We start from the raw sequence: 25836 nt of genomic DNA on the forward strand, positions 1-25836 counted from the left end.
GTTTAAAAATGGAGGGACGGATGCAAAGCAAGAGGCTCTTGTTTTGCATCTGTCCCTCCATTTCTAAAAATCGTTTCGGGTTGGGTATACTTCTACATCTGTGCACCGGGGTGCACAGATGTAGAGGTACACCCAACCCAAAACGATTTGGGCAGTGCCAGAAGCCTCGCCAGCGTTCCAGGACGTCTGGGTAAGTACATGGTGGGGGGGCTGTAGGTTTGTGTGTGTGTCTCGGCTCCGTCCTGTGTTTTTTGTTTTTGTATGTATGTTGAAATGCGGAGGTGGGGGTGTGTGTCGGGTGTGTATGGGTGTGTTTGTATTTGTATGTCTGCATTGTATGTTGAGATGCGGAGGTGGGGGGGTGTCTATGGGTGTGTTTGTATTTGTATGTCTGCAGTGTATGTTGAGATGCGGGGGTGTGGTTTGTGTCAGGTCTGCCTGAATGTGTTTGTGTGCAAGTTCAGTGTATGTTGAGATGCGGGGGTGGGGTGTGTGTCAGGTCTGCCTGAATGTGTTTGTGTGCAAGTTCAGTGTATGTTGAGATGCGGGGGTGGGGTGTGTGTCGGGTCTGCCTGAATGTGTTTGTGTGCAAGTGCAGTGTGTGTTGAGATGCGGACGGGGGGGGTGTGTGTCGGGTCTGCCTGAATGTTTGTTGTTGTGTGAAAGTGCATGTTGAGATGCGGGTGTGGGGTGTGTGTCGGGTCTGCCTGAGTGTGTTTGTGGGCAAGTGCAGTGTATGTTGAGATGTGGCGGGGTGGTGGGGTCGGGTCTGCCTGAATGTGTTTGTGTGCAAGTGCAGTGTATGTTGAGATGCTGGGAGGGTGGGGGTGCGGGGGATGGAGGGGTGGGGTCGGGTCTGCCTGAATGTTTGTTGTTGTTGTGTGCACGTTCAGTGTATGTTGAGATGTGGGGGGTCCGAGTCTGTATGCGTGCATGCTTGCGAGTTTGTGTGCCGAGTTGGGGGGGCTCGAGTTTGTATGGGTGCATGGTGTATGCTTGTGGGTTTGTGTGCTGAGTTGGGGGTGGGGGGTTCGGGTCTGTATGGGTGCATGGTGTATGTTTGTGGGTTTGTGTGCTGAGTTGGGGGGTGGGGGTTCGGGTCTGTATGGGTGCATGGTGTATACTTGTTAGTTTGTATGCAGGGGTGGGGGGGTTGGGGTCTGTATGAGTATGGGGCATAGTGTTTGCATGAGGGGTGGGTGTCTTGGGGCATAGTGTTTGCATGAGGGGTCGGGGCCATGGGGCATAGTGTTTGGTTGAGGGGTGGGTGTCTTGGGGCATAGTGTTTGCATGAGGGGTCGGGGCCATGGGGCATAGTGTTTGCTTGAGCGGTGGGTGTCTTGGGGCATAGTGTTTGCATGAGGGGTGGGTGCCTTTGGGCATTGTGTTTGCATGAGGGGTGGGTGCCATGGGGCATAGTGTTTGGTTGAGGGGTGGGTGTCTTGGGGCATAGTGTTTGCATGAGGGTGGGTGTCTTGGGGCATAGTGTTTGCATGAGGGGTGGGTGTCTTGGGGCATTGTGTTTGCATGAGGGGTCGGGCCATGGGGCATTGTGTTTGCATGAGGGGTCGGGCCATGGGGCATTGTGTTTGCATGAGGGGTCCGGCCATGGGGCATAGTGTTTGCATGAGGGGTCCGGCCATGGGGCATAGTGTTTGCATGAGGGGTGGGTATCTTGGGGCATAGTGTTTGCATGAGGGGTGGGGGCCATGGGGCATAGTGTTTGCATGAGGGGTGGGTGTCATGGGGCATAGTGTTTGGGGGTGGGAGCCATGGGGCATAGTGTTTGCTTGAGGGGTGGGGGCTATGGGGCATAGTGTTTGCATGAGGGGTGGGTGTCATGGGGCATAGTGTTTGGGGGTGGGAGCCATGGGGCATAGTGTTTGCTTGAGGGGTGGGGGCTATGGGGCATAGTGTTTAATAAAAATAGGGGGTTGAAAAAGCCTCCTGCCACACCACGCCCCACCGCGCCTACCGCTCCACCCACATTTACTTTTTGGCCCACTATAGCCATCATGTAAGGTACTTTTGGCCCTCTGTCAAAATCAGTTGTGCACCCCTGCACTAGAGGGAATTCGAAGCCAGACCGCCACAGCCAGAACCCTATCCACCAGGACAGGTGGGAGTGTCCTGTGTGACACCACCACAGCATGAAACTGAAAGGAATAGGTACTAAGCAAAGAACCGTAGGGCGGGCAACCCTTGTTAAAGGTACCTCCTTCAAATAATCAGTAAGCATTCAATATAAGGGTAGGCTTGCCACCCGACCCACCACCCGACCCGCCTAGAAGATGCTGGAAGCCCAGCCCATGTGCCCCTACGGCAAATTCTGCTACTATCAGTTTCTATCACAGGCTCTAGAACCAACAGAAGACACCACGTACCCGAGAGGGCGCCCCAACAACAAAACGCCATCTATGGCAGCAAGAGACGTATAATGCACCACACCACTGGCAGCAGGCATGGCTATCCACACATCGCAGTATACAGCAAGGACTACAAATACATTTGGTCATGCTCTTTACATAATTCTCTGCATACTTACACCGGACTACACCTCAACACCTTTGACAGCAGAATGCAGCAGAGACCTACAATAAATTCAGGCACACTGAACACATGTATTTATTTATTTCCATTTATAAAGCGCAAAGCAGCCCTGCATCATTGTGGCTGACATAGCCAGTCTCTAGTACTGACAACCCTACCCCTCAGCACCCATCCACATGGCTGACCGCATAGGATGCTTCTCTAACAGAGCCTGGCCAGCGCAGATAAGCCTTTATTGGGCAAATGCACATGTTCTAAATCGCACTCTAGGACCTTGTGAAGAAGGTGCGAATTCAGCATCAGACAGGGGGGCGCGCACCAACCTATTACTGGAATAAGGGGGGGGGGGCGGAACACACCACTAGAGGTGGTAATGGGGAGGAGAATATTGTATACCACACAGAGCCTGGCCAGCGCAGATAAGCCTTTATTGGGCAAATGCACATGTTCTAAATCGCACTCTAGGACCTTGTGAAGAAGGTGCCAATTCAGCACCAGACAGGGGGGCGCGCACCAACTTATTACTGGAATAAGGGGGGCGGAACACACCATAAGAGGTGGTAATGGGGAGGAGAATACTGTGTACCACACATTCTGGACACCAGGGAACCTGCCACATAAAAGCAAGGGAGGTGACAACTGCAGGCACGCACACTTTATGGGGGCACCATAGGTGATGAAATCAAGGTCAGCGAGCCAGTCCCACGACTACTCGTGGGAGCTGGGGAGACCGACTGACTCCAGAGAGACTCTTGCAAGGCTCCAAGGCGGTTTCAAATCGCCCCATGGCCAATGGGTATGGGAACAAGGATGCAGAATGAGGGGCGTTCCAAGAAGAGCCAATCAGACAGTACATTTTGGTGTCCCTTGAAAGTAAGCCCACAGAGTGTCCGCAGCAGTGTTTGGAAAGTTTAACATCTGGCATGTTCCATGTAAATGACTCCCTTCCCACTGGTTCAGGGTGTCTCATGTTCCTTTCTTCCTGGTGCTGGCCAATGGCAGACTAAGACAGACCCGGGGGTCAGCACAATTATGTTATTACTAATTGCAAACTGTTTGAAGGGAGGAGCGGAAGGCACTGCGCAGGGGGGGATGGGGGGGGGGGGGGGGCGTCCGGAGAGGGTTGGTCTGTTTGCTCCAATCATGCCTAACTAGCGTTCCAAGCATAGGAGGTAGGACGTAGTTTAACCATTCAGCTTTGCGAGAACCAAGAAGTTAGAATGTGTATACAACTAGAAACATTTTCATCTATAAGTGATATAAAAGTATTTGTTGTGAGCCAGTTTATCAACTGTAACAAAAGTTACTGCTTGCCTAGTGTGCACTCCTTTTTGGACTACTCGTAACTTATTTATTGCGAGCCCTAATGGACCACTAATACAACCTCCAACACTGGACTTCGGTCCTCCGATTGTGCTCCCACTAATAGCGCATTGAAACTAAAATGGTAAAAGGGTGCTATACAAATGACAAGTACAATACAACGCCCACCTTATCTGTAGGGCCTGTTTCACCACTAGTAAAGTATTCAAGGATCCTTTCACAGATCGAAAAAGAATTAACCTAAACTGCCAGAAGAGAGTGCATGATGGGACCCCTCTGCGATCTTAAAAAGACAGCGTCCTTGTTTACACACTATATTAAAGCTGCCCATCTGACCAATATCTTCAGTTTCACCTATGCTAATAAAGGTAAACATCTTTGGTGCAATTGCCTTTCATTCTAGGAAGTTAATAAACATGTTAGGCATGCAATATATTATAGTTATTTAAAAATGAGGAAGACCTCGCTCTTCAATGTTAGTGTTGCAGGATTCAGAGCACGCGTGGAGACAGTAGTGTTTACAACTTTGATAAAGATACCAGGAGGTTTCTAAATCTTTTGACGCAGGTGCCACTTAGCAACGTTAGTATGCGATTACATTTCTAAAGCACTGAAAACTTGTAACAGCTGCATTTATGGTGATCAAGAAATGCGTTTGAATCCCATTTGGTTTTAACATATGCTGAAGTTACGTGGTTTCACGTTTTAGTTGGCCGCCTGCCAAAACCAACACTAGCATTCTACATGCTATTTACCCGATTTGGTAAATTTTCCTAAAATTTGTTCTTTCATACATTAAATTTTGCATTTTTTTCTAATATCACAATAATCAGAGACAGAAGGATAGCTCAGAGGCAACACGTTTGTCTTTGAATTAAGACAACGCATAGCAACACAGTTTCGAATCCCGGGCTCGCGCTTACTGATTCCCGGTATTAAGGGCGTTATAAAAAGAACAATTATAGTAAGAGTGGGTAAGAAAAAAAAAATAAATCAAAAAAACGAAAAAATAAAGCCACTCCACTAGATTGTTCCAATGCTAGAGCATCAGCTCCTTTGATACCCAAGGAGAAGCTATGCACATAGTAACTCCCCACACAGTTGTGGAATAGAAGAGGTCTGGGAATGTGTGGATATGGAAAGTGGCAAGGTTGTGCTCATGTCAAAGCAAGATTAATCCTCCATGGCCCCGGAGACAAGAGGGGTGATGGTGTGCGGTTGGACGTTGTTGCAGAATCCTGTTTCTTGTAAATCATGCATCAAGTGTTCTGATAAGAGGGCAAGGGTAGAGGGCAGTGAAGGCTTGATACGGCCAGATACACATGAATCGCGAACCACATGAGAGAAATCCCCGAAGTGAACCGCCTAGGGCGTGGGTGAAGCTTGGTGTTCGTGCAGCTGCAGGCTTCTTTGCTCACTACAGGAATGTGTTTTTACGAGAAACTTCGCATGGAAAAGAGATATGGGTAGACTACGTGACTAAATGCTAAATGCCTATGCAAATTCCTTCCTGTGTACGTGCCAGCTATTGAAACCAAGGTTGTAGGAAATGTACATAAAGTGCACAAATTCAATGCTTGTCAGCTCACTCTCCTGTTCTCACTTGAGAACGCCGAGTCTCCAGCCCTTTCGCGAAAGATTAATAAATTACCTGACTTGACTAGCCGTCCGAGTCTGATTTGGGTTCACTTGACTGGAGTGGGGCGAGCGAAAGTGTACCCTCATTTCTGGCAACCACGAAGGGACCCGAAGGAGCGGCAGCCCTTCACTGGGTGAGGCCTTCCAGGGCGAGGCTGGAGGGGTAATGGTATTGGGGCCCCAACAAATGAAGACGCACCATTGGCTGCAAACGACGCGTTACCCTTCCTCCGCCAGTCCCGCCAGACGATGGGACAGCAGGCTGTCGCTCTTCGGGCGAAGACCCCATAGGAGGCGAGTGAATTAGGAACATGGTTGGTAAGGGCGTTGACAAGGCGTATCGATTATTTGGTACGTATCAGTTTGAGGTCTGTTTTGTAGATCATTTTAGATAATAAATTAAGTAAGGAAGTAAAAGATGAAAGTTATGTTGGGACCGATCCGAGTAGGTATGGTTTGAGTATTGTTTTGTTATTTACTACTCACTGATAAAAGAACAAGGGGGAACTTAATATCTCACGGGCGGGGAATAACAGCCACGTTATGCCCCTCTCGAAGAAACCCCAGCATTCGAAATGTTAATCAAACATGGACTAAACTCTAATCTATTCTTAAACAATGGACTGAATAAATAAAGGGTCATTAGAACATAAATGGACGGAACATGGTACATTTTACTTGGATTCTATAGCAACTGTAGAAATAGAACTGACGAAACGACGGGTCCGCCTGGCACAATTTGAGACTATGGCGAGTAGAAGCAATAAGAAAGAAAAATGCCCACAACAAAAATGAGAGGAAGCAATAGAAGCAGTCTGCGATACAGAAGGCAAGGGAATTCAACAACAGGGAAGTTCAGGACAAGTGTGACCAGATGGATAGACTAATGTTGATAAAAGGAAAATGGAGGCATGTACCCATCCATACCAGCACCCCGATATGAGGACAGAACGTGGGAAGCTGAAAATCACGAACGACTTATTTCCGGGAGCTACGGCCCCAGCGATAACAGCTGTGGGAGAAGGTAAGTACCACATGAAATATAGTGCAGATGCCAGCGAGGTAGGTCCAGTAAGGGCTACTCTGATAGCTAGTGAGAGGAACAAGGAATTGGAAAGTATAGCAAAGGACCGTTATGGAGAAAAGATGGGAAATGTTAAGGATAAATTGGAAAAATTAAGACCTATGGTGTTCAAATGAGTAGCTAAGACCTTGATTGACTAGTATGACTAACAGAAAGCAATGTGCGATACAAGATTAGCTCCCGGCAGGCTATCGAGATGCAGTAGAAGGGATGGACGTAGCACGGACCACTAGACAGTTGTGGGAATATATGGAAGTAATAATGACATATGTCAAGAGGAACAACGACAGGAGCAACAAGCGGAAGAACACAAAAGAAAAAGAGCCGAACGACGAGAGAGGCTGGAGGAAGTTTGGACAATAGGTAAGGATTTGGCAGAAAAGGCGAAAGAGCAAGCCGTCAGGGAGTCAGTCGCCAAAGCAGTAGAAGGAATCATGACTCAATTGGGCAGAACAACTAACTAGTAAGTGATACCCAAGATTTGATTAATTCACAAGGCCAAAATGAAAACTATGATCTGGTAGGGACAGAAAACTTCTTAGGAACTGAGGTAAGTTTGGATGTAGACCTGCATGGAAAAGCAAAATAAAAAGGAAGTGGGAATTTAAAAAAAAAAAAGGTTAACATACGTATACATACTACCTAAAGATCCCTTAGAAAAGGGAACTGGAGAGGGAGGAAATTATCCGCTTTGGGAATGTCAGCCCACACCAGGTAATAATCCTATTAACGAGCCAGTAAGGACTTGCGTATATGTTCCCCTGACCCGTAAGGAACTCATGCACATAACCAAAAGTATACCAGACGCATGGATAATTCCAGACCAAGGCGCAAGCCGAAAAAAGGAACTTAAAAATAAGGTACTTATGCACACGTGTTACACCCGAGTCCGCAGCAGTTTAGAGGGAACCAGTAGAACAGAGGTAGACCTTGGGGAAACCAGAACCCGGGCACTGGCCAGGTTAAGTACATATTCACGCCCTGACGGCCTGGCTCTGAATGTTTGCGCTTTCTGCAAAAAGCTAGATCATTGGAAAACCCAGTGTCTGGAGAGCGCTGGTCGAGGAAGGGGAGTCCCACGAGGTGGGCCAAGACAGGCAATGCCGCAACAAGGAATGATGTCTGAACCTAGAGCACATTTTTCGCCACCAGGTCCAAACATATTGGACCAAGGGCCCAGACAAATGATGCAATTTGAACAATGCGAAGGCGAAGACTGTTTTGTTTAGGAATATAACAGGAAGATTCCAGGGCCCGACTAGTGGTTCAATGTGAGGGAGCCGAGGTGGAACTGGGGGAGCAGTGTCTGTGGCCGTCAACCAAAAGGGTCCTTATGTATCTGTGCGACTGGGACAGCCTCCCCGCAGTGACATGTTTGGTGGATATAGGAGCTGGAAAGTTCTGCAGACGGTCAAGACCATCCCCTCAGTGCCACTATCGGGAGTAAGCAAGACACTGGGGTTTGGCTGGGAACCCATAGTAACCCCAATAAGTAAAAATACAGAAGCAGAAATAGAAGGGGTAAAATGGAACAACAGGTGGCTGTTAACAGACAAATGTCCAGAGAATTTACTGGGGATTGACTCATTGAAGGCATTATATGCAACTATTTATTGTTCCCCGAATGAGGTGCGCATGACCATAAATGACCCAAGTAATCGCATTATAATGGCACGCAGCAGACCCCTAGCAGTAGAATTACAGGATTTATCAGAACACTTATGGGCGGCACATAGTAATGATGTGGGAACTCTGCTAATTGACCCAATTGTGATAAAACTGAAATATGGGTGTACAACGAAGGAAAAGACGGTTTTATGTAGGACAGGTGTCTTGGTGGTAACAGGACAGTATTTTTAATGGTATCTGGAACACCCTTCAATGTATGAATTTAAGAATATTTCCCGTGGTGAACTCCCCAAATCACACCAATATTAATTATGTATACAGTAAAGACAGACATGAGCATGATGGTCATGAAGACAAAGAGTATAGTAGGAATGCATATATACTCTTAATGAATACAACACAGAAGGGGTTGAATTTGTCAAGTTGTTGGATATGCATTCACGTTCCCCACCATGAAGGGGATGAATACCCATGTATTCTTTTGCAGTAGCAGAAATTGATAGTTGTATTTTGCTTTGGATGAGGATTCTCTCACTAGCCAGGTATATGCCAAACACTTATGTGCTTTCCAATGAACTGGTCAGAGATATCAGCAGGGATAGTCCATAAAATGAAACAGGAAGGAGTGACCTACTCTTGGAAAGACCTTGTAGGGTTTTTCAAGGATAGGGAGATTGCCTCCATGACAACCAGGGAGTTCTCAAGGAAGAACATTTGTTTCAAGGGAACGAAAGGAGAACCTGTTTTGGGATGTAGTATAACATACAATCTTTCCAGAAAAATAAAACCACTCCTCTCGATTGTTCCAATGCTAGAACATCAGCTCCTTTAACTACCCACGGAGAAGCTAAGACTGTCCCCACTACAAGGTCAGAACTGCACATAGTAACTCGCCACAGAGGTGTGGAATAGAAGGTCTGGGAATGTCCTGGGGGCCCTCTGCAAGAACTGCCTCTTGTGTGGGTATACAGTATTGTGGCTGTTGCCACAAAACAATGAGTATATGAGAAGAACAAATAATCGCTAGAAAAAGCACCAACAAACTCACCACCGCCATCAGTAATGCACTACAAGGCAGAGGTCGAAGTGGGCGGGAGCGGTGCTCCTATACTTTAATTTTCAAAAGAAACCGCTCTGGAATGGTTTAGTTTTAAAATAAAAGTGTGGGAAGAAGTTGAAGCTTGCACTTCAGCGCACTGCACTGAACATTCCCATAAATAGCAGGTGTGTTAGTTTGGGGGTTTGGATTGGGAGGGGGAGCAGCAATGGGGTTTGTGGGGAGTGGGGGTAGACCAGCAGGGAAAATGGTTCCACTACTTCTTTTCGTACACTTCGTCCACTGCTACAAGGTTAACAGACAAGCAGACTAAACTACATACCCACAAAAATCGGGTAATGCACGCGTTAACAGACAAGCGGACTAAATTAATTTACCCACCAAAGACGCCAGGTCAGCCCTTAAAAGAAAGTGAATTACAGAAACACACAAAAGTAAACAAAGATGCAAACAGACAGTACCCTCTGCACGCCTTTACAAAGAATAGTCCAAGGTGGATCTTGCTAATCCCTCGTTCCTCTCTGGTTCCACTCACCTTCCCACCTTCCCCTCATACCCTATAACCTTGGTGTGTTGTCTCCCCCTCTACAACTTACTGTGGTCTAGAACATCACATCTGCAAAATGTCTTTGCTTACTTTCAAATATGAACATTTTATTTGTATTTGAATTACGTGCACTATGTTTGTCACCTTTTACCTTGTCTCACATGTGCAACTCTGTGTTTATTAAATTCTGCTCCCTCTTTGGGCGCATGCCACACTCCTAAACTATTTGCTGGGTCTCACATCCTCACCTCTAGTTCCTCTTTCTTTGACTGCATTCAAATGGTATATACCGTGATTCTTTTTCCCTCTGGCTCAAACAATTCTTTTGATCTGCAGAGCAGTGCCTTACTGTTCCCAACTGTAACCACCCGCCCATCAAAACACTAATATTAAACAAAGCTAACGACAGACAAACTCCTCCCACAATAGGCAGATACCTTCATATGCCAGGCTCGGACTGGTCTATAGGCCATTAGGCCCATCGCGAACCAAAAACACAAAATGCTGGTGTGGGCCTGTTTTTTTGGTCAAAGTGGACCACTTTCTTGGCCAGTTTGAGGAGTTAATTCACTGTGTGGCTAGTAGTTTCAGTGTATCTGAATAAATATTCTTTAAAATGCACAATTTGCAATGCACTTTAAAATAAATAAACATAGGTGACTATTCAAACACTGTCACAAAAGAAATGAATAGCCATTTGGAACTGTGGGCCACTTTTTCATTGGTGCCCGAGACAATTATGGCCCAGTCCGACCCTGCTTCACGCAGGCCAATCTTGTATAAACAAGTTAAGCAACTACCGAAAAGCTAAAAGACCGGCCCGGCCCACCAGGGCACACGTTACTACAGACTGTACTCCACAAGAGCAGGCAGTTTAGAAAATTCTGACGTTCCTCTAAAACAAATCACGTGAATAAACATCCATAATGCATCAGTTACCAGATTAACTGTAAAAACAGGACAATTTACACAATTGGACTGTGATGCTAGCATTGCAGTCTGAGAACAGCCACAGCAGCCCGCCTTTGAGAAGGTCTGCATTTGTTCAACCCACAGATACCCTTCATACAACAGACCAACGTAAGGTTAAGGAGACTCCAAGGCTTAGTCACAAGTCACATCAAGCTTCAGATATAGTCCATCCTTCTGCAGCCACTCACCACACCACCAAAAACACATGTCCAGACCGCTATACAGCAGCAGCTATACTAGTGTTAATCTATAGACCTAGGGGCATAGGGTGTGTGGTAATGTTAGGTAATCATACTCACTTGGCGGGCTAATCCTGCCACTGCTCCCATTCTGGCGCTGGAGATGCTCCTTATAGCACAATGAGCACATGCCATTAGTCCGCGGGTTCCCATAAAACCCGCAGCCCGTGGAGCACAGCATAGGTGCCTGCCCGGGATTCGTCTCCTGCGCCATGTTCATCTGACGACACCTGTGAAGAAAAAAAAAAAATTAAAAAGATAATCTTTCCTCATAGCAAAAACACTCCCACATATTTACGTGTGCTCAAAATGTTCCCGTCACCGGTTTCAACTATTTCCCTAGAGAGGGGCAACTCTACCTGCTTCACCCTAGCACCTTGAAGGCCTCCATACTTTTCCATGCATTCCCTCCAGCTTTACACAAACCTCTTACCTGCATACCATCTTCCAGTTCCCATCACACCAACTCCATCACACACCTGCCTCATTCCCCATAACACCAATCTGCCTGCCCCCACTAACTGTTGCCTTAGCATTTCTATCTTTATGGTGCTTAAGCGCTATATAAAAAAGCAACAAAAAAAAATGACAGACGCTACGAAGTGGGTAATACATTACAGAAAAATGAATGGGGCGGAGTAAAAATAAAATTATTAGAGGAGATGGAAAATGTATTTTCAGGTTTATTTGAAAGGTATGCACAGCAGAGGGTTAAAAGATAGAGTGAGAGAGTTCCAATGCTTAGGGGCCAGCAAGGCGAAGGAGAGAAAGTGGGACGAAGCAGAGAGGTGGTTTGGGAACAGAAGGAACTGGTTCTAAGCGTGCAGGACATAGAAGGGGAAGCAGACAGATGCATGAAGAAAGGGGAGCAAGTCCATGAATACACATGAAAGACAAAGCAAGTGGTAAAGGAGACCAGACTCTAAAGGAAGGAGCTAGGAGGATGTAATGGAAGTACGAGGGGGTGAAAGGACACTGAAAATGTATAGGTGGAGCGAAGAGGGGCAAGATTAGACAGCAAGGAGAGCTAAACAGTCAATTCGAGGGAAGACTAGGCAGGAAAGAAGAAGGTAGTGACATGGAAAGAACGAAGATGGGCGCAACAGATATTAAGAGGAACATAGCAGCAGGAGCGAGCAGTTGAAGAGATCTGAAGTCAGAAGGAGAGAGAGAGAGAGAGAGAGAGAGAGAGAGAGAGAGAAGTGTCAAAGAGTAGACCAAGGTTATGCGCTGAGGGGTTCGGGGGAAGGAGCTGAAGGGGGAAAGAAAGGGAAGGTGGCAGGTGGTAGAAGGAAGGAACAAGTTACTTACCTGTAACTTGTGTTCTCCAGCATGGGTCTGGCATGGATTCATATGCTCATGAATATTCCCCGTAGTCAGGCTGGGAATCCGTTTCACTTACAAGCTGTATAGGTTTGTTGAGGTGGAATTCCAATGGAACCTTCAGCATGAAGGAGGGGCGTGTCTGCAGCACCACCATCTACTCGTGGACAGTCGCATGGCTGCTTGCAGGATAGGGCCTGGATCTCACCTACCTTCCTGGCGAAGGATATTGTCACAAAGAAAGCAGTCTTCCACTAGAGGAACTTAAGCAGGGCCTGATGCATATGCTCTAAGGGAGCCCCCATTAGCCTAGTCGGAACCACACAGTTCCCACGCCTGGGCAGTAGCCTTCACCAGAGGGAAAGATCGAAAAAGTTCTTTGAGGAACACGTTAACGAGTCAGTGAGACCAAAGTGAACATCTTCCCGGCGACCTGTTGTAGCAGGAGACAGACGCCAGATGCACCTTGATTGGAGTGTACCAGTCCGGCCTTGCAAGGATAGCAAGTATGGAAGAATTTGCAGGGCCGTGACCCTCAGCAGGGAAATGTTCTGCGACCGGCACAACGTAGCGAAACGCTTCCACTTGGGACGTAGCACTTAAAGGTCGACAACGCTCTAGCCTTGGCGAAGACACCTCAGCAGTCCGCAGGTAACTCCTATCCAAACTCTAGGGCTGAAGGAGCCAAACCCTCAGGTTCAGCGTTCCAGAGTTGTGATGCAGGATTGCGCCTCCTTCTCTGGTGAGAAGATCGGGAACCACTGGCAGCTTGACTGTCAGCGATGCTGACAGATCGAGAAGGTCTGGATACCAAATCTGGCTTGGCCACGCCAGGGTGATAAGTATCATCTTGAACGGACACCGTCTGAGTGTCCGTAACTCATAGCAGGAGAGGGAATGCATACAGGAACAGTCCTTCACCACAGGAAGGAGAAAGCGTCCCACAGGCTCCTCGGCAGGTGGAACCTTCTGGCAAACTTATTTCACTTGGAGTGTGTCGCCGCAAACAGATCTGGAGCCTGCCCCAGGATCTCCTGAAGTGGGGGGGGGGGGGGGGGAGGATTCTGGGGCATGTAGTTCACATTAACAAAGTTGGGTTTTTCCACTTCTCATATTTTAAGGATAGATTGAATTCCCTTAGTATTTTTAAGAGGGATTGCAGGTTTCAACCTTATTAGAGGAAGGTCACCTTGCCCTTCTACAGAGAACTTGTTTGGAAAGGTCGTCGGCGAGTCCCTCCAGGCCTTCAAAGTGGATACGGAGATGGCCCGGTTCCTGGCACTCTTCAGCCGCATCGCTCTTCTTTTTTGCTCCTCCAGGGGAAGGTAGAGCAGGTCTACCAAAGGATTTTCCTCTTCGTACCATCAGCCCTCCAGATCCACGAATCGGGCCTACAGAGGCTGTTCCCAGGCCTTCGGTAGCAGAGGACAGCGTCTTCGCCTGCAGGACAGGACGCCAGCTCTGAAACGTGCACCCTGGTCGGATGCCGGCTGACTGTTAGACTAAGTTAAAATTAAGGTGGTAAAACCTAAGGTAACATCCAAACATTATACCAAAAGAACTAATCTTTATCCCTAAAATCAAATGCCCTCAATACCAAAAGGTACACTACAAGGAATAGTGTTGCCTTCTCTACAGCACCTTCCTCTAATAAGGTTGAAACCTGCAATCCCTCTTAAAAATATTAAAGGGAATTCAATCTACCCTTAAAAATATAAGAGAAGTCGAAAAACCCAACTTTGTTAATGTGAACTACATGCCCCAGAATCCCATAGGGACTGAGACGAAGAAGAGGGCTGTAAAAGCATGTAGTAGAGGACATGGAATTAGGCTCAACAGCCTTTACCAGGGTCAAGCTATTAACAATAATGGCCTGCACCTAAAATCAATTACCCAACCTAAGAGGCATAAAAGGCTGGAGCAGGAAAGGGAATGAAGGAGCAGGAACTGGAAGTGTGGCAGTAGAAGCAGAAAAGCACAAGGCTGGCCGTTCATGAGGAAGTGTGATCACTTAAGGGATGCCAGGACGTGGAGAGCAGATTTCACTTGAAAAAGTTCTGAAAGGGTCCTGTGTTCACAAACCCTGCCTTGCCATTGCTGCGCCGAGGGAGACGTGCCAAGAGTGAAGGTCTTCCGAGGTGCACCTAGTGTCTGCAATTGCAGCGACACGACTGCGCTGAAGCCAGAGGCCCATAGCAAGAAGCAAGCCGAGGGACAGAGGAGTGAAGGAGACTTCTAGCTGGCGTGGCCGGCCCGGAGACTCCCGTGCTGCAGAGGGGTGTGGGTCCCAAATGTGCCTAAAGCTTTAGAAGAGGAAGTCTGGAAATTGAAGCAGCCTGCAATCGCAGTGTTACTGGAGCCGGTGAGTGAAGTTTGGCATTCAGGTTCACTCAAACCCTTGCCAGTAAATGTAAACCGCTCTAAAGTGGCTGGCGTAAGAGTAGAAGCGAGTGCAAATTATTCATCGTTGTGAAAGCTATTAGACAATAAAAATGTATCACGCGCACATCTGGTAAAGTTAATGTGCTTGCCTATGAAGAAAAGCATTTCATTTCCCCATTGTCCAAGTTGTTGCCAGAGTGGTCACGTTTCTCTAATAAAAACAGACGCTTTCTAAATTAGTCCAAAAACCACGACGCCAAATTGTTTACACGATCTTACAGCAAAGGAGGGTCGCGTATGGACAATTCTGATTCGTGACCGAGAAAGTGTCCGTGTTAAACCGTGGGAATACACATGTATAATTGTGTATGACTACATGTGTTTTTCCTTTGATGACCGAAACCTGTAACACTAAGCACAAATATTCTTTAAACCCAGGAGGTTGTTGTAATAAGAACAAGCATTACCCAAACCCCTTCTATAGTGAAGCAAACCCTTTTGAAATCAAGATGTTAAGGTCCAGAGTCCTCCGATACAAGTGACATAGTTATATGAAGTTGTAAGGGTGGCTAGTGGAACCAAAAAGGTGTGAACAAAGCTGTGGAAGGGAGTTGGATGCTTGTAAGAAGATTGAGCAAATAACCTGTAATGCTGAGAATGTTAAAGTTGAGCGACAGACAGTCTGGGAGCAGAGGCAAGTTATCCCTGTGGCAGTAAGGCAGACAGAAGAAGCAAAGAGGCTTCCCTTTTCTTGGAGCATAGGAAAGAAGAGTGCCTTTCCTACCAGTAAATGTCGAAGTGTCTGGTCTTTAAAATGCCTAACCATTCTAAGATATAAAGTTGAAGCAGAAATACCAGAACTGTATTAGTTTATAATATTGTCAGTGGATGTCACATTGAAGTTGGTTGAAGTAGCGGCATGCTGTGGAACCAAGGAGTGCGTTTCCACATTAGAAGTAGTAAAAGAGTGGTTTGTCAAGAGGAAAGCAACGACGCAAGAAGCATCCTGACAATTATAGCAAATTTACTGCAGAGATTATGAACACTTGTAGAGTTGTAGAAGGAGATGTTACTAATCTATTCTTTGAACTGTGGCAAAACAATCTTGGAAAGAGGACGTCCAGGATTACCATTGGTGCCATTTCCTTGGCTGGAATTGGCAGGGGATAGTTTCAACTGAAAGCTGAAGAACTGTTACCAGTGGATTTTTGTTTGGTGAATTCACAAGAACTGGTTGAAGACTTTCCTTTTGAATATTTGTGGAAATTGACTTTGGACAATCCTGGGGAAGGGAATTACCCAGGACAGGTGAAGGTCATCCAAATTACTGGTTGTTATTCACTCTGTTTAGAATTCATTTTGAATGTTTTGTTTAGTGCGAGGGCCAGTTTAGTCTCTAGATTAGGTGGGGAATTCCATGATACAGTAGGTTTAGCAAGTATTTGAACATTTTTCCTTTAATAAAATGGTTACTTCTGAGAAACCCACAAGCAGTTGTCGGCCTCACATTACTGACCCCTCACAAGTGCAACAGGAATTTTGACATCTATTTTCTCTCCATTAAATGCCAAGATACATGGCCCCGCCTGGCCTACAAGTCATGTTGACGAACTGCTCTCTCTGCACCTGTGATTACCGCCTACTCTCGCAACCTCCTTTGGAAAAGCAGGAGCAAAATATGCGAGTCTGAAATACACGTACAGATATCTGATTCCAACTGGTCGATGGTATGTAAAAGCTTGAAGAAATTAAAACTGGACCTGGATTTACGCTATACACAGTGTTATATCCTGTCTGTATTGGTCGCCATGGAGGATGAAGGTATGCAAACTCCCAATCTGATATTTGCTGGAACTATTCCCAAATAATTTAAAGCCATCAGCTGGAGAAAAAAATTGGACATACAAAGCATCATTACTGGCTAAGAATCAGATTTTTAGGAAATGGAAGTCTAATGGGAAACCCCTACTTGAGGGCTGGATATTTTGCAAGTGGCTGTTAGGGGAAACGTTTCATATGCTAAAATAAAGTTGGTGGAAGACTACCAATTAAATTGAGGTATTTTCAATGACAGAAGCTTAAAATATTATTGTTATGGAATCTTATATGAATAATGATCTGCTTGGTTTGGCTCACCCTTGCCCCTTTTTGCACCTAGTGTTTGATCGTGTTGTTCTGTCTTTTGTATTGTGAGAGAGTGTACTGTTGCGTCAGGGACAAGTGTGTAAAGTGGGGTAAAGATATTCAGTATTCCAACAACAATGTGATTTGTTCTCATTGGATTACTTCCGTAACCCGTACTATCTTTAACTTGTATTATATTTTAACACTGTTGTGTACTGCTTGCATCCGATGGATTAACAAATTAAAAAAAAAAAAAAGGAAAGAAAGATTTGTTGAGGAATTAGTGAGGCTGGTGAGATGCGAGAAGGGGAGGATACATTATTTGAGGGGTAAGAGAAGAGGGTATGAGGGTAAAGCAGTTGGAGTGAGTGAGAAAGTAGCAAGAGGAGAAAAGACAGACAATGAATAGGATGGTAGAATTGGTAGGATGGGTGTAAGGTATAGAAGTTCAGAAAGAGCTGCGTGTGACAACTTTAGAGGGGAAGTGAGCGAAATCTGAAGAAGAGAAAGGAGAGGGATGATGAGGTCTGGCAGAGTAGAAGCTGGAAAACATGGGGAGACGGAAGGCACAAGTTCAGAAAATGTGCCTTCTTTGGCAGTGAGGAAGGCATGATCATAAGAAGAGTGCAGTGAAGAAAAAGTGGATAGGTCAGAAGGGGATTGTGACTTCTTCCAGGACTGTTTAACCTTACGGAGAGAGGAGTGGAGAGAGCAGGAGTAAAGGCTAAGGAGAAGAAGCAAGAAGGATAGTTGCAGTCAATAGTGGAGACGGGCGGGAGGCAGAGTAACGGGTGATACGAAGAATTGAGAGTAAAGGCAAAGACAATCCCAAGGGAAGGGAGTGAGACTAATATTAGGTCAAAGCAGGAGCCTGACTGAGGGGAGAGAAGGAACAATATTCAGATGGTAAGAATCAAAGAGCGATAAAAGTAGAGTGGGTGGAGGTGGTAAGAAGGGGTAAAGTCACCAAGAAAGGAGGATAGCTCAGGGGCAGCGCACTCGCTTTGGAAGCAAGACTACACAGAGCAACACAGGTTCGAACCCCGGGTCCGCGCTTAGAAACATCCGGGTATTAAGCGCGATATAAATTACCAATCAAAAGAAAGAAGGGTGAGGGAAGGAGAACAGATAGAGGGGAGTCAAGATGGTCAGGAAAATCTGTAGAAGTCAGGTCGGTAGGTAAATAAGGAAAGACAGGAAAAGGTTTTGAAAATGATGAATGATAAGTGGTATTCAAAAGATGCGAAAGTTGGAAGGGCAGGAGGAATTTTAGTGCATCTCAGTGCCACCGCCAAGACCAGGGGTAGGCAGGGGGAGAGAATGAGTAGAATGTGTGAAAGGAAGCAGGAGTAGTGTAAACCTTAAAGAAATCCCTCAAAAGGGAGGCAAAAATACATTTCACTGAAAATAAGCAAATCAAGCAGAACATTCAGATTTTTTTTTAAACTATACACTTAAGGTAGGTGCAGGCTACTTCCTTAAGATTTTAGCTGTTACTCCAACTACATTAATCAAAAACAGACTTTGCTAAAATGTAAAGAAAAGAAATGCAGTTATTTGTACTTCGTATCTTTCCATGTAAAATTAATTACCACCACCTATCTTGCACCTCTTTTCAGTCTACGTTATTACACAAACATACTGCGTTATAAACAAGCAGAGCCCAAAGTAACAGTTGTAAATGTATCATTCTTCTGCTGCCTACCATCAATCTCACAATGCAAATGCCAATCAGTATTTTCATGAGTTCCAAAGACCTGCAAGCTTCCTCCTTTGAGCGGGTATGCTGGGTGCAGAATGACTGGCTGCATCTCAATGGTTGCCGGACAGATAGTGAAAGACTCAAAACGATAGCAAGACGCACAAGGCATCTCATGCTCCATACAATGGCCATAGGGACTGAAGCCAAAGCCTCTTTTTATACTCTGCCCATCAGTGAAACAAACAACGCTTGATCACAAAAAAGGACCACATCATCAAGACAGAATGGTAAAGCAATCTCAACTCCATGAGTTAAACAAAGCAATGAAGCACTTGTTTGAGGGGCACTCCTTGTGGCGCAGGGCATAAAAACAGCAAAAGGACAATTGAACCATCCAACAATCTATTAAGGTAAATTCGAGCAGCAAACAGTAAAAATATATATTTAAGTTTATAACGTTTCACAAAATATATTTTTGAGATATTCCCCAAACTCCTCATCAATGTGAAGTAAAAGAAAAACGCCATGTGACCGGTCACCACCGGTGACTTTATCACATCACCTCCCCAACCAGCGTCAAGTAGCTAAAATAAACAACTTATGCTGAATGAATGCAGTTATTTGTATTTATTTTATTTGTATTGCGCACCTGGCCCAAACGCATCGGAGCGCATTTCTTAAAAGGCACATAGTTACATAAGACAAAAACAGTGCAAAAAGTGCAGGGTGGTTGGTGATGCCCTGTGTACAGGCAGAAATAGAGGTATCCAGGGGTACAGGAGTGCATGTACAAAATTACATACAATACTATCTAGATATAGACAAGGGAATACGAGAATGAAAAATAAGTAGAAAGTGGGTGTGCATACAATACACACATCTATCGTAGGATACAAGTGTTATACAGTAAATTTACACAGTGATACATGTTAGATGCATGTAGGAACATGGTCCTGTGCAAAGAACCAGATTTTCACCTTACTCTTGAATGAGTGATCGGTTCAGCTCTAAGTGAGTTAGAAAGTGTATTCCATAATTTGGCACCGAGGACTGGGAAGCTAGACCTGCCTGCTTTTTGCAGCTTGAATCTGGGTGTGGATAAGGTGTGGGCTTGGGCCGATCTCAGCGGAAGGGATGAGGAGTGATCGAAGAAACGGTTGGCTAGGTAGGCAGGGGCCAGGTTTGACTAGCACTTATGGGTGAGCGCAAGGGTTTTGAGGGATATTCTGTGAACTGAGAGCCAGTGTAAACTGCGCCTGGTGTCGGAAATGTGAAGTTTCCTAGGAATGTTAAGAGCAGCTCTAATAGCATTGTTCTGTTTTACTTGGTTTGTTAATATTTCTTTGGCTAGTCCCAAGATAAAGTGCATTACAGTAGTCGATTTTGGCCATAATGAGGGTTCTGGCCAGGATGATGCAGTTGGCCACAGTGAGGAAGGTCTACATGCAGTGATAGGTTTGCATTTATAGGCTGAAGCCGAGGAGACAGAGTTTGTCTCATGAGGGATATGGTCGAATCAAGATCGATACCTAAAGTTTTTGTATCGTTGGATACCTCGAAAGTATTGCCATCAATGACAAATGATTTGAAGGCGGTATCCAGTTTGAGTCTGCGGTGAGAGCCTAAGATAAGTAACTGTTTTTTTTGTCATTTAAGCAGAGCCCATGATGCGCCATCCAAGCCTGGATAACTAAGTAAACATCATTGAGGGCTTTCGAGTCACCAGTGATAGGGATGATTATCTGGGTGTCATCAGCGTAATTGGTATAGGTGACACCCAGAACGTCAAGAATATCAAAGAGTGGCTTTGTGAAGACATTATGCAGTGTGGGCGAGACACAGGACCCTTGTGGGACCCCATACAGGACTGGAGACGGTTTGCCAGATGCAGATGGGGAAAAGACCTGCATAGTTCTGTTTGCTAGAAAGGATCTGATCCACGAGGTAGCTTCATCAGAAAAGTGAGCAGCATTTTTAAAAAGGTAGAGGCAGAGAATTTGGTGGTTGACCAAATCAAATGCTGCCGATAAATCTAACAGGAGGGCCATCTTTCCATTGTCGTTTAGGTCTTCGATTTGTGATTTTAGGTCAAAGAGGGGAGTTTCAGTTCTTTGCCTCGGTCAGAAACCAGATTGTCAGAGGCCAAGGAGTTTATTTTCTAGGTATTCCTGAATTTGTAAATATGCAGCGCGTTCCAAGATTTTCAATAAGAAAGGTACCGTAGTGATAGGCCTGTAATTGGATGGGTTGCTTGGATCTAAAAAGGTGTTTTTTTTTTTTAATTAGGGGGATGACCCACGCGTCCTTGAGGTTGTCAGGAACTGCGCCAGATTTCAAAGAGGTATTAATAAAAGGTGGTGATGAAAGGGGCAAAGTCATGGGCAGCTCCTCGATGACAGGTGCGGGGCAGGAATCGCCTTAACAGTTAATTGGTTTCAATTTTTTGATAAGGTTTACCACCTCTGCAATAGAGAAAAGGGTTTAAAAGAGTGCGTCATTAGTGCTATTTTGTTAAGGTGGGAGTTAGGTAGGGAATCTAAGGGAAGACTGAATTTTTTAGCGTTGGTTTTACTTTGGAGAGTGGATACTTGATCAAGGAGCGCTTTTTGGATATTAGCACACCAGACAGTGTTAGAGTTGCAATTGTCAAGAGGGGCTATGGGAGATTCAAGTTCTTTTAAGATCTTGAAAAGCTCTTTAGTGGTAGATTCAGCCTGAAGGACGCGCTTGTTGTACGTATCTTTTTTTGCAATGAATATCGCTTCTTTGTAGTTGGAGGGGGCTAAGATTAGGGAACTTTTATTGGTATCCGTAGGGAGACTTTCCCAATGCGTCTCAGCGTTTTTTTTATTTTGCGTAGATCTCTCACATGTGGTGTGAACCACGAATTGAGATGAGGGCAGGGTTTAGGTTTCCACAATTTCAGTGGGGCTGCGATGTTTAACGCTTTTTGCATAGTTTGGTTAGAGGTATCTACTAGTGCAGTAGGGTCTGAGCAGGACAATGATACTTTGTTGAGGAGGGGGAAGGATAAGAGCAGTTTCTCCTTTGTAATGTCCTTGTTGCTGGTGCTGATGGGACGATATTTAGTTTCGGGCTTTGGTGGCAAGATTTGATGGAGAAGGTGATTGTGATGATGATCTGACCACATGCAGTGTAATTAACAGAGTTGATGCTACAGTTCAGATCAGAAAGCCAGTCCAGGGTTCTGACTGTGTTATGGGCGGTTACGTAGATATGATGGGTGAATCCTAGTTCTGTTAAGGTGCTGGCAAGATCAAGGGCTTTAGAATCATTCGGGTCTTGGAATCCCAGATTAAGGTCCCCCAATAGTATAATTTGGGACTTGGGTTTAGTGTTATCTGCGAGGAGAGTTGCGATGTCATCAGTTAAGGTGGTAATGGGTCCTGGTGGCTGGTAAATAAGATGTATAGTGGCAGTTTGATTAGGTGATATTGGATGTTTAACTGATAGTAGTTCAGCCGATGGGATCTGTTGATGAGGGATGGGCCCGAGTGCGAGAGATCTTTTGAAGATGAAGGCAACACACCCACCTTTAGAGTGGTTGGAGTTCCTGTCATGATCTCTGCTTCCAAAAGATCAGGACTTGCCTGACTCCCGTGGAATCAGACCCATAACCCCGGTTCCGAGTGCCAGCCAGTCCATTTGGGACCTTTTGGAACCTGTCCTGGCGCCAGTGGCACCAGGCTCATAAAGATGCCCAGTCCCAGCGCTGGAAGCGCCGGGCTCATAATGCTTGGGTGGACTTACCTGCAGCAGACCATGCTGCTTACTTACCTGCCAGTTGAACCCCTGATCCTCTTCTGTTTGGGACTACTTTTCCTGTTGGGTGGGGCAGGAGCCACTCCCTAGGTTCAGAACACGAACTCTTTTCTTACCTAGGCGTGGCTGTGGAAGGAGACACCTAAGCACTACAGGAGGCTATTTAAACCACACCCGATGGATGAATCTTGCTTTGCGTTATTCTGCATTCTCTGCAGCAGAATGCTCATCGTGTCTTCTGCTTCTGATCCTGGGCCTAAGGGAACAAAGGCTTACCATCCTGGAATCCAGTCTTCATCAGCACCTGTAAAGACAGTCTTCAGCAGCACCTGTAAAGACAAAGAAAGAACAGGTTAGCACTACGGTCTTCAGTGGCAGCGCATCTCTTACCTGGTCCATCGGCTGTCACCAACGCCTCGCGCTGCATTCCGGCATCTGAAAGACAAAAGCTTACCAGCTCTTCGCACGCTCCAGAGGCCTTCGGCGCTGCATCCCGCATTTGAAAGACAAAAGAAGGTGTGTTTAAAGACATTGGGCAACTTTATTACTCACGTGCCATTACTCCTTCCCACGCCGAATCCAGTGGGTATTCCAGCACCCTTCAGCTTCTCTAAAGCTCCGAACTTGTACCTGCAAGATAAAAGGGACAGTTAGTGCGCATCGTGAAGCAGGCTACAAGCGCTTACTTACGTGCTTCCAGGCGCTTCTATTCTTCACGCGGGTTCGATCCTCAACTCTCATCAGCCCGCCATCCGCCATCGCCGGAACCCTGCAAAACAAGAGATATCATTACAAAAGACTTTTAAGACATTTGAAGTGCCCAGAACTTACCGTTCGTGCAGTTAACGACGGACAGCAGTCCTCTGAGGTCAAGAGGCCTGCACCCTTATCCAGTGAAGAAACTGGTTACGGCACCCTGCCCCGAGGCAGATGGAGAGCTCGGTGTTCACTTACCTAAGGTGAGGGCGTTAACCTTTGGGGTTCTACAGGAGAAGAGAAAGGGAAGAGGAGAGAGGCACCCAATAACCCCAGTTCATTAATCCCATATTTTCTATCTGCAGACATCTTACTCTTCAAGTCAGACATACAGTGCACAGAGGTCCAGCCCAAAGAGCCAACTGTGTGTTACACATCACCTTTGAAGATACGGCATTCACCCAGTCAAGACTGGAGCCTCTGCGGGAATCAGGTGAGCGTTACAGTTCCTGTCGAATCAAATGATGGCGTAGTTACCAGGGATGACCAAGGACAAAGAAGGTCCAGCTGCAGCGTGTAGCCAAGTTTCAGTAATGGCTAGGAAATCTAGGTCTTGGGTTACAATAAAGCCGGCAATGTCAAGTGCATGAGCTAGGAGGGATCTAGGATTGACAAAGGCAACTTTGATCGTGCTGTCTTTAGTGGAGTTAGGACTGCCATGGAGGAGAGTTGCGACGTGTATGGGGTTTGGCAATGTGATATTAATAGAATCAGATATGGATGTGGGGGTGGCCCTGGGCCAAACAGGGTTTAGTATCGGTGCGGTAGTTTGGATGTTGAGATTTGTGGTGGAATCTTGAACCCAATCTGAGGTGGCAATTGGGCATGGGCTTGGTGGCAAAGTGTTCCAGCCATAAGGCTGGCGAGTTCAGATACAGGTTGGACCAAGGCATAGTGCAAGAAGGGTCAATGGTATGTAGGTGCCGAGTACTGGTGGGTAAGGTTAATGCGCCGTGGTTCATGTGGGGAAAGGTCAAGTTAAGTGTATAGGAGGGGCATGCAGCGGTATGCTGTATTTTAGGTGTAAGCGACGTGTATCAGTTGAAGGCAGAAGGCTTAATGCTCGGGGTTGTAGTAAGTGGTAGGAATGGGATACAGAGTCTCAATAGGAGCCAATACATTATGAGCACTAGTCTAGGTGCAACAGGCTGGGTAGACATGCAGTGTTTCCGTGGTAATTGGAATGGACGGAGGAGCGAGGAGGTAGTATATACGGCACTAAGGTAAGTGGCGTATAGTACCTGAAGGATGGTGGAAACAGGTAGCACATAGTACACTGAAACTAGTGGCAGCAGGTAGCATGTAATACACTAAGGCTAGTGGCAGCAGGTAACATAGTACAACCAAGTTAATGTCAGGGGGTAGCATATTCACTACGGCCAGTGGTTAATAGATGAAGTATAGTACCCTAAAGGCTAGTGGCAATAGTTAAAAGTAATACAGATAGAGCTAAGCATATAGAAGACGATAATGTAGCCCAGGTGGTAGCCAGGCAGATGAAGATGTGCGGATTGACATACATGGATGTAAATATTGTTCATCACCTCAACAAGGTGGATAGTGGCAAATGCTAGATCAGAATGGCCACCTGGGAATCAGCATGTTTCATTGAGTATCACGCTACACTCAGAGTAGGCAACAACGTTAAAGTTCTAGCAGAGATGGCAAGTGTGAATGAAGTGTTTTGCCAATGGCTGCAACAAGTTTATTTGCTATGGCAAACATTAACAGTGCCCAAGTGTTCTGGCCTCCATTAATGAAGATTGGGTTCGATTGTTACCCCTCCCTAACCACACCCATCGGTTTTTGCCTCATTTTGCAACGCAAACCCCACTCCTTTAATCTAGAAGCTGCTCCATTGAAAGTGGACCATATCTACAGTGTGTTTAAAAGGTGCAATAATTAAACTGAGGATAGCACAGGGGCAACGTGCTGGTCTTGGAAGCAAGACCACGCAGAGCAACAGAGGTTTGAATCCCGGGTCCGTGCTTAGAAACCACCTACCGCTGGTATTAAGCACAGTTATAAAAAATAATTACATAAAAATAAACTAGCATAAGCCACACACAAAACTAAGATAATACACGTAGCTCTGCAAACAATGCGGCGTGGCCTGCCAATGTTTCGACTAGGGTTCTATGTAACCAAAAGGGAAAGTTTTGCTTCCTACTTTTGGGAGAAGGGAAGTAATTCAGGGGGGTGGGGGGTGGAGGGGGCGGGAGTGGAGCTCCTTCCTTCGGCATGGGACAGGCTTCAATGTGTTTGTGGTCTCTTTACGTTCCCCTGATTATCTTTACCCACTCTGCTTTGGGAGTATTTGCCAGGCTTTTAGTAGGATAACAAGTAGTTGATACACTGCTTATGTGTATTGCTGGCCATTCGTACATTTGTTTTTTCTCATTTGGATTACAAAGTCGATACACTGATTCTCAACAACTTCCAAGGCTTTGCAGTGCAACAATTTAGATTTCAACAAACCAAGGTCCTTGAACGCTTGCCAAACGTTTATGATCCATTATCCATTGATAAGGTTCTCCCCAACTAACACAATGCCTACTAAAGCTCTTGCAGAGCGATTGCACATAGTCATTGGGGGACAATGGGGATTACAGAAGAGAAACCAGTCCTGCTGCCACACAAAGCTAAGGAATTTTTCCACGGAAATAATAACTAAAGCAGGGGTTGTAATTGTTGGGAGAGACTTCGCTCCTGCTTGTAGCTGTAAAG

General features: G+C 45.9%; 1 protein-coding gene across 4 annotated transcripts in view; it reads right to left on the bottom strand.

Moving 5' to 3' along the window:
- Nucleotides 1–25836, bottom strand: part of ZFAND6 (zinc finger AN1-type containing 6) — a 610641-nt gene that overhangs the window by 500429 nt on the left and 84376 nt on the right. For all 4 annotated transcript variants that reach the window (XM_069624177.1, XM_069624178.1, XM_069624179.1 and 1 more), the window contains exon 2: nt 11100–11269. In XM_069624177.1, the coding sequence (XP_069480278.1) occupies nt 11100–11259 (160 nt within the window). In that variant the 5' untranslated portion in view covers nt 11260–11269. The remainder of the gene's footprint in view (nt 1–11099; nt 11270–25836) is intronic.

Source organism: Ambystoma mexicanum, chromosome 11, assembly GCF_040938575.1.
Source record: "Ambystoma mexicanum isolate Mex_15411 chromosome 11, UKY_AmexF1_1, whole genome shotgun sequence".
Classification (NCBI taxonomy): Eukaryota; Metazoa; Chordata; class Amphibia; order Caudata; family Ambystomatidae; genus Ambystoma; species Ambystoma mexicanum.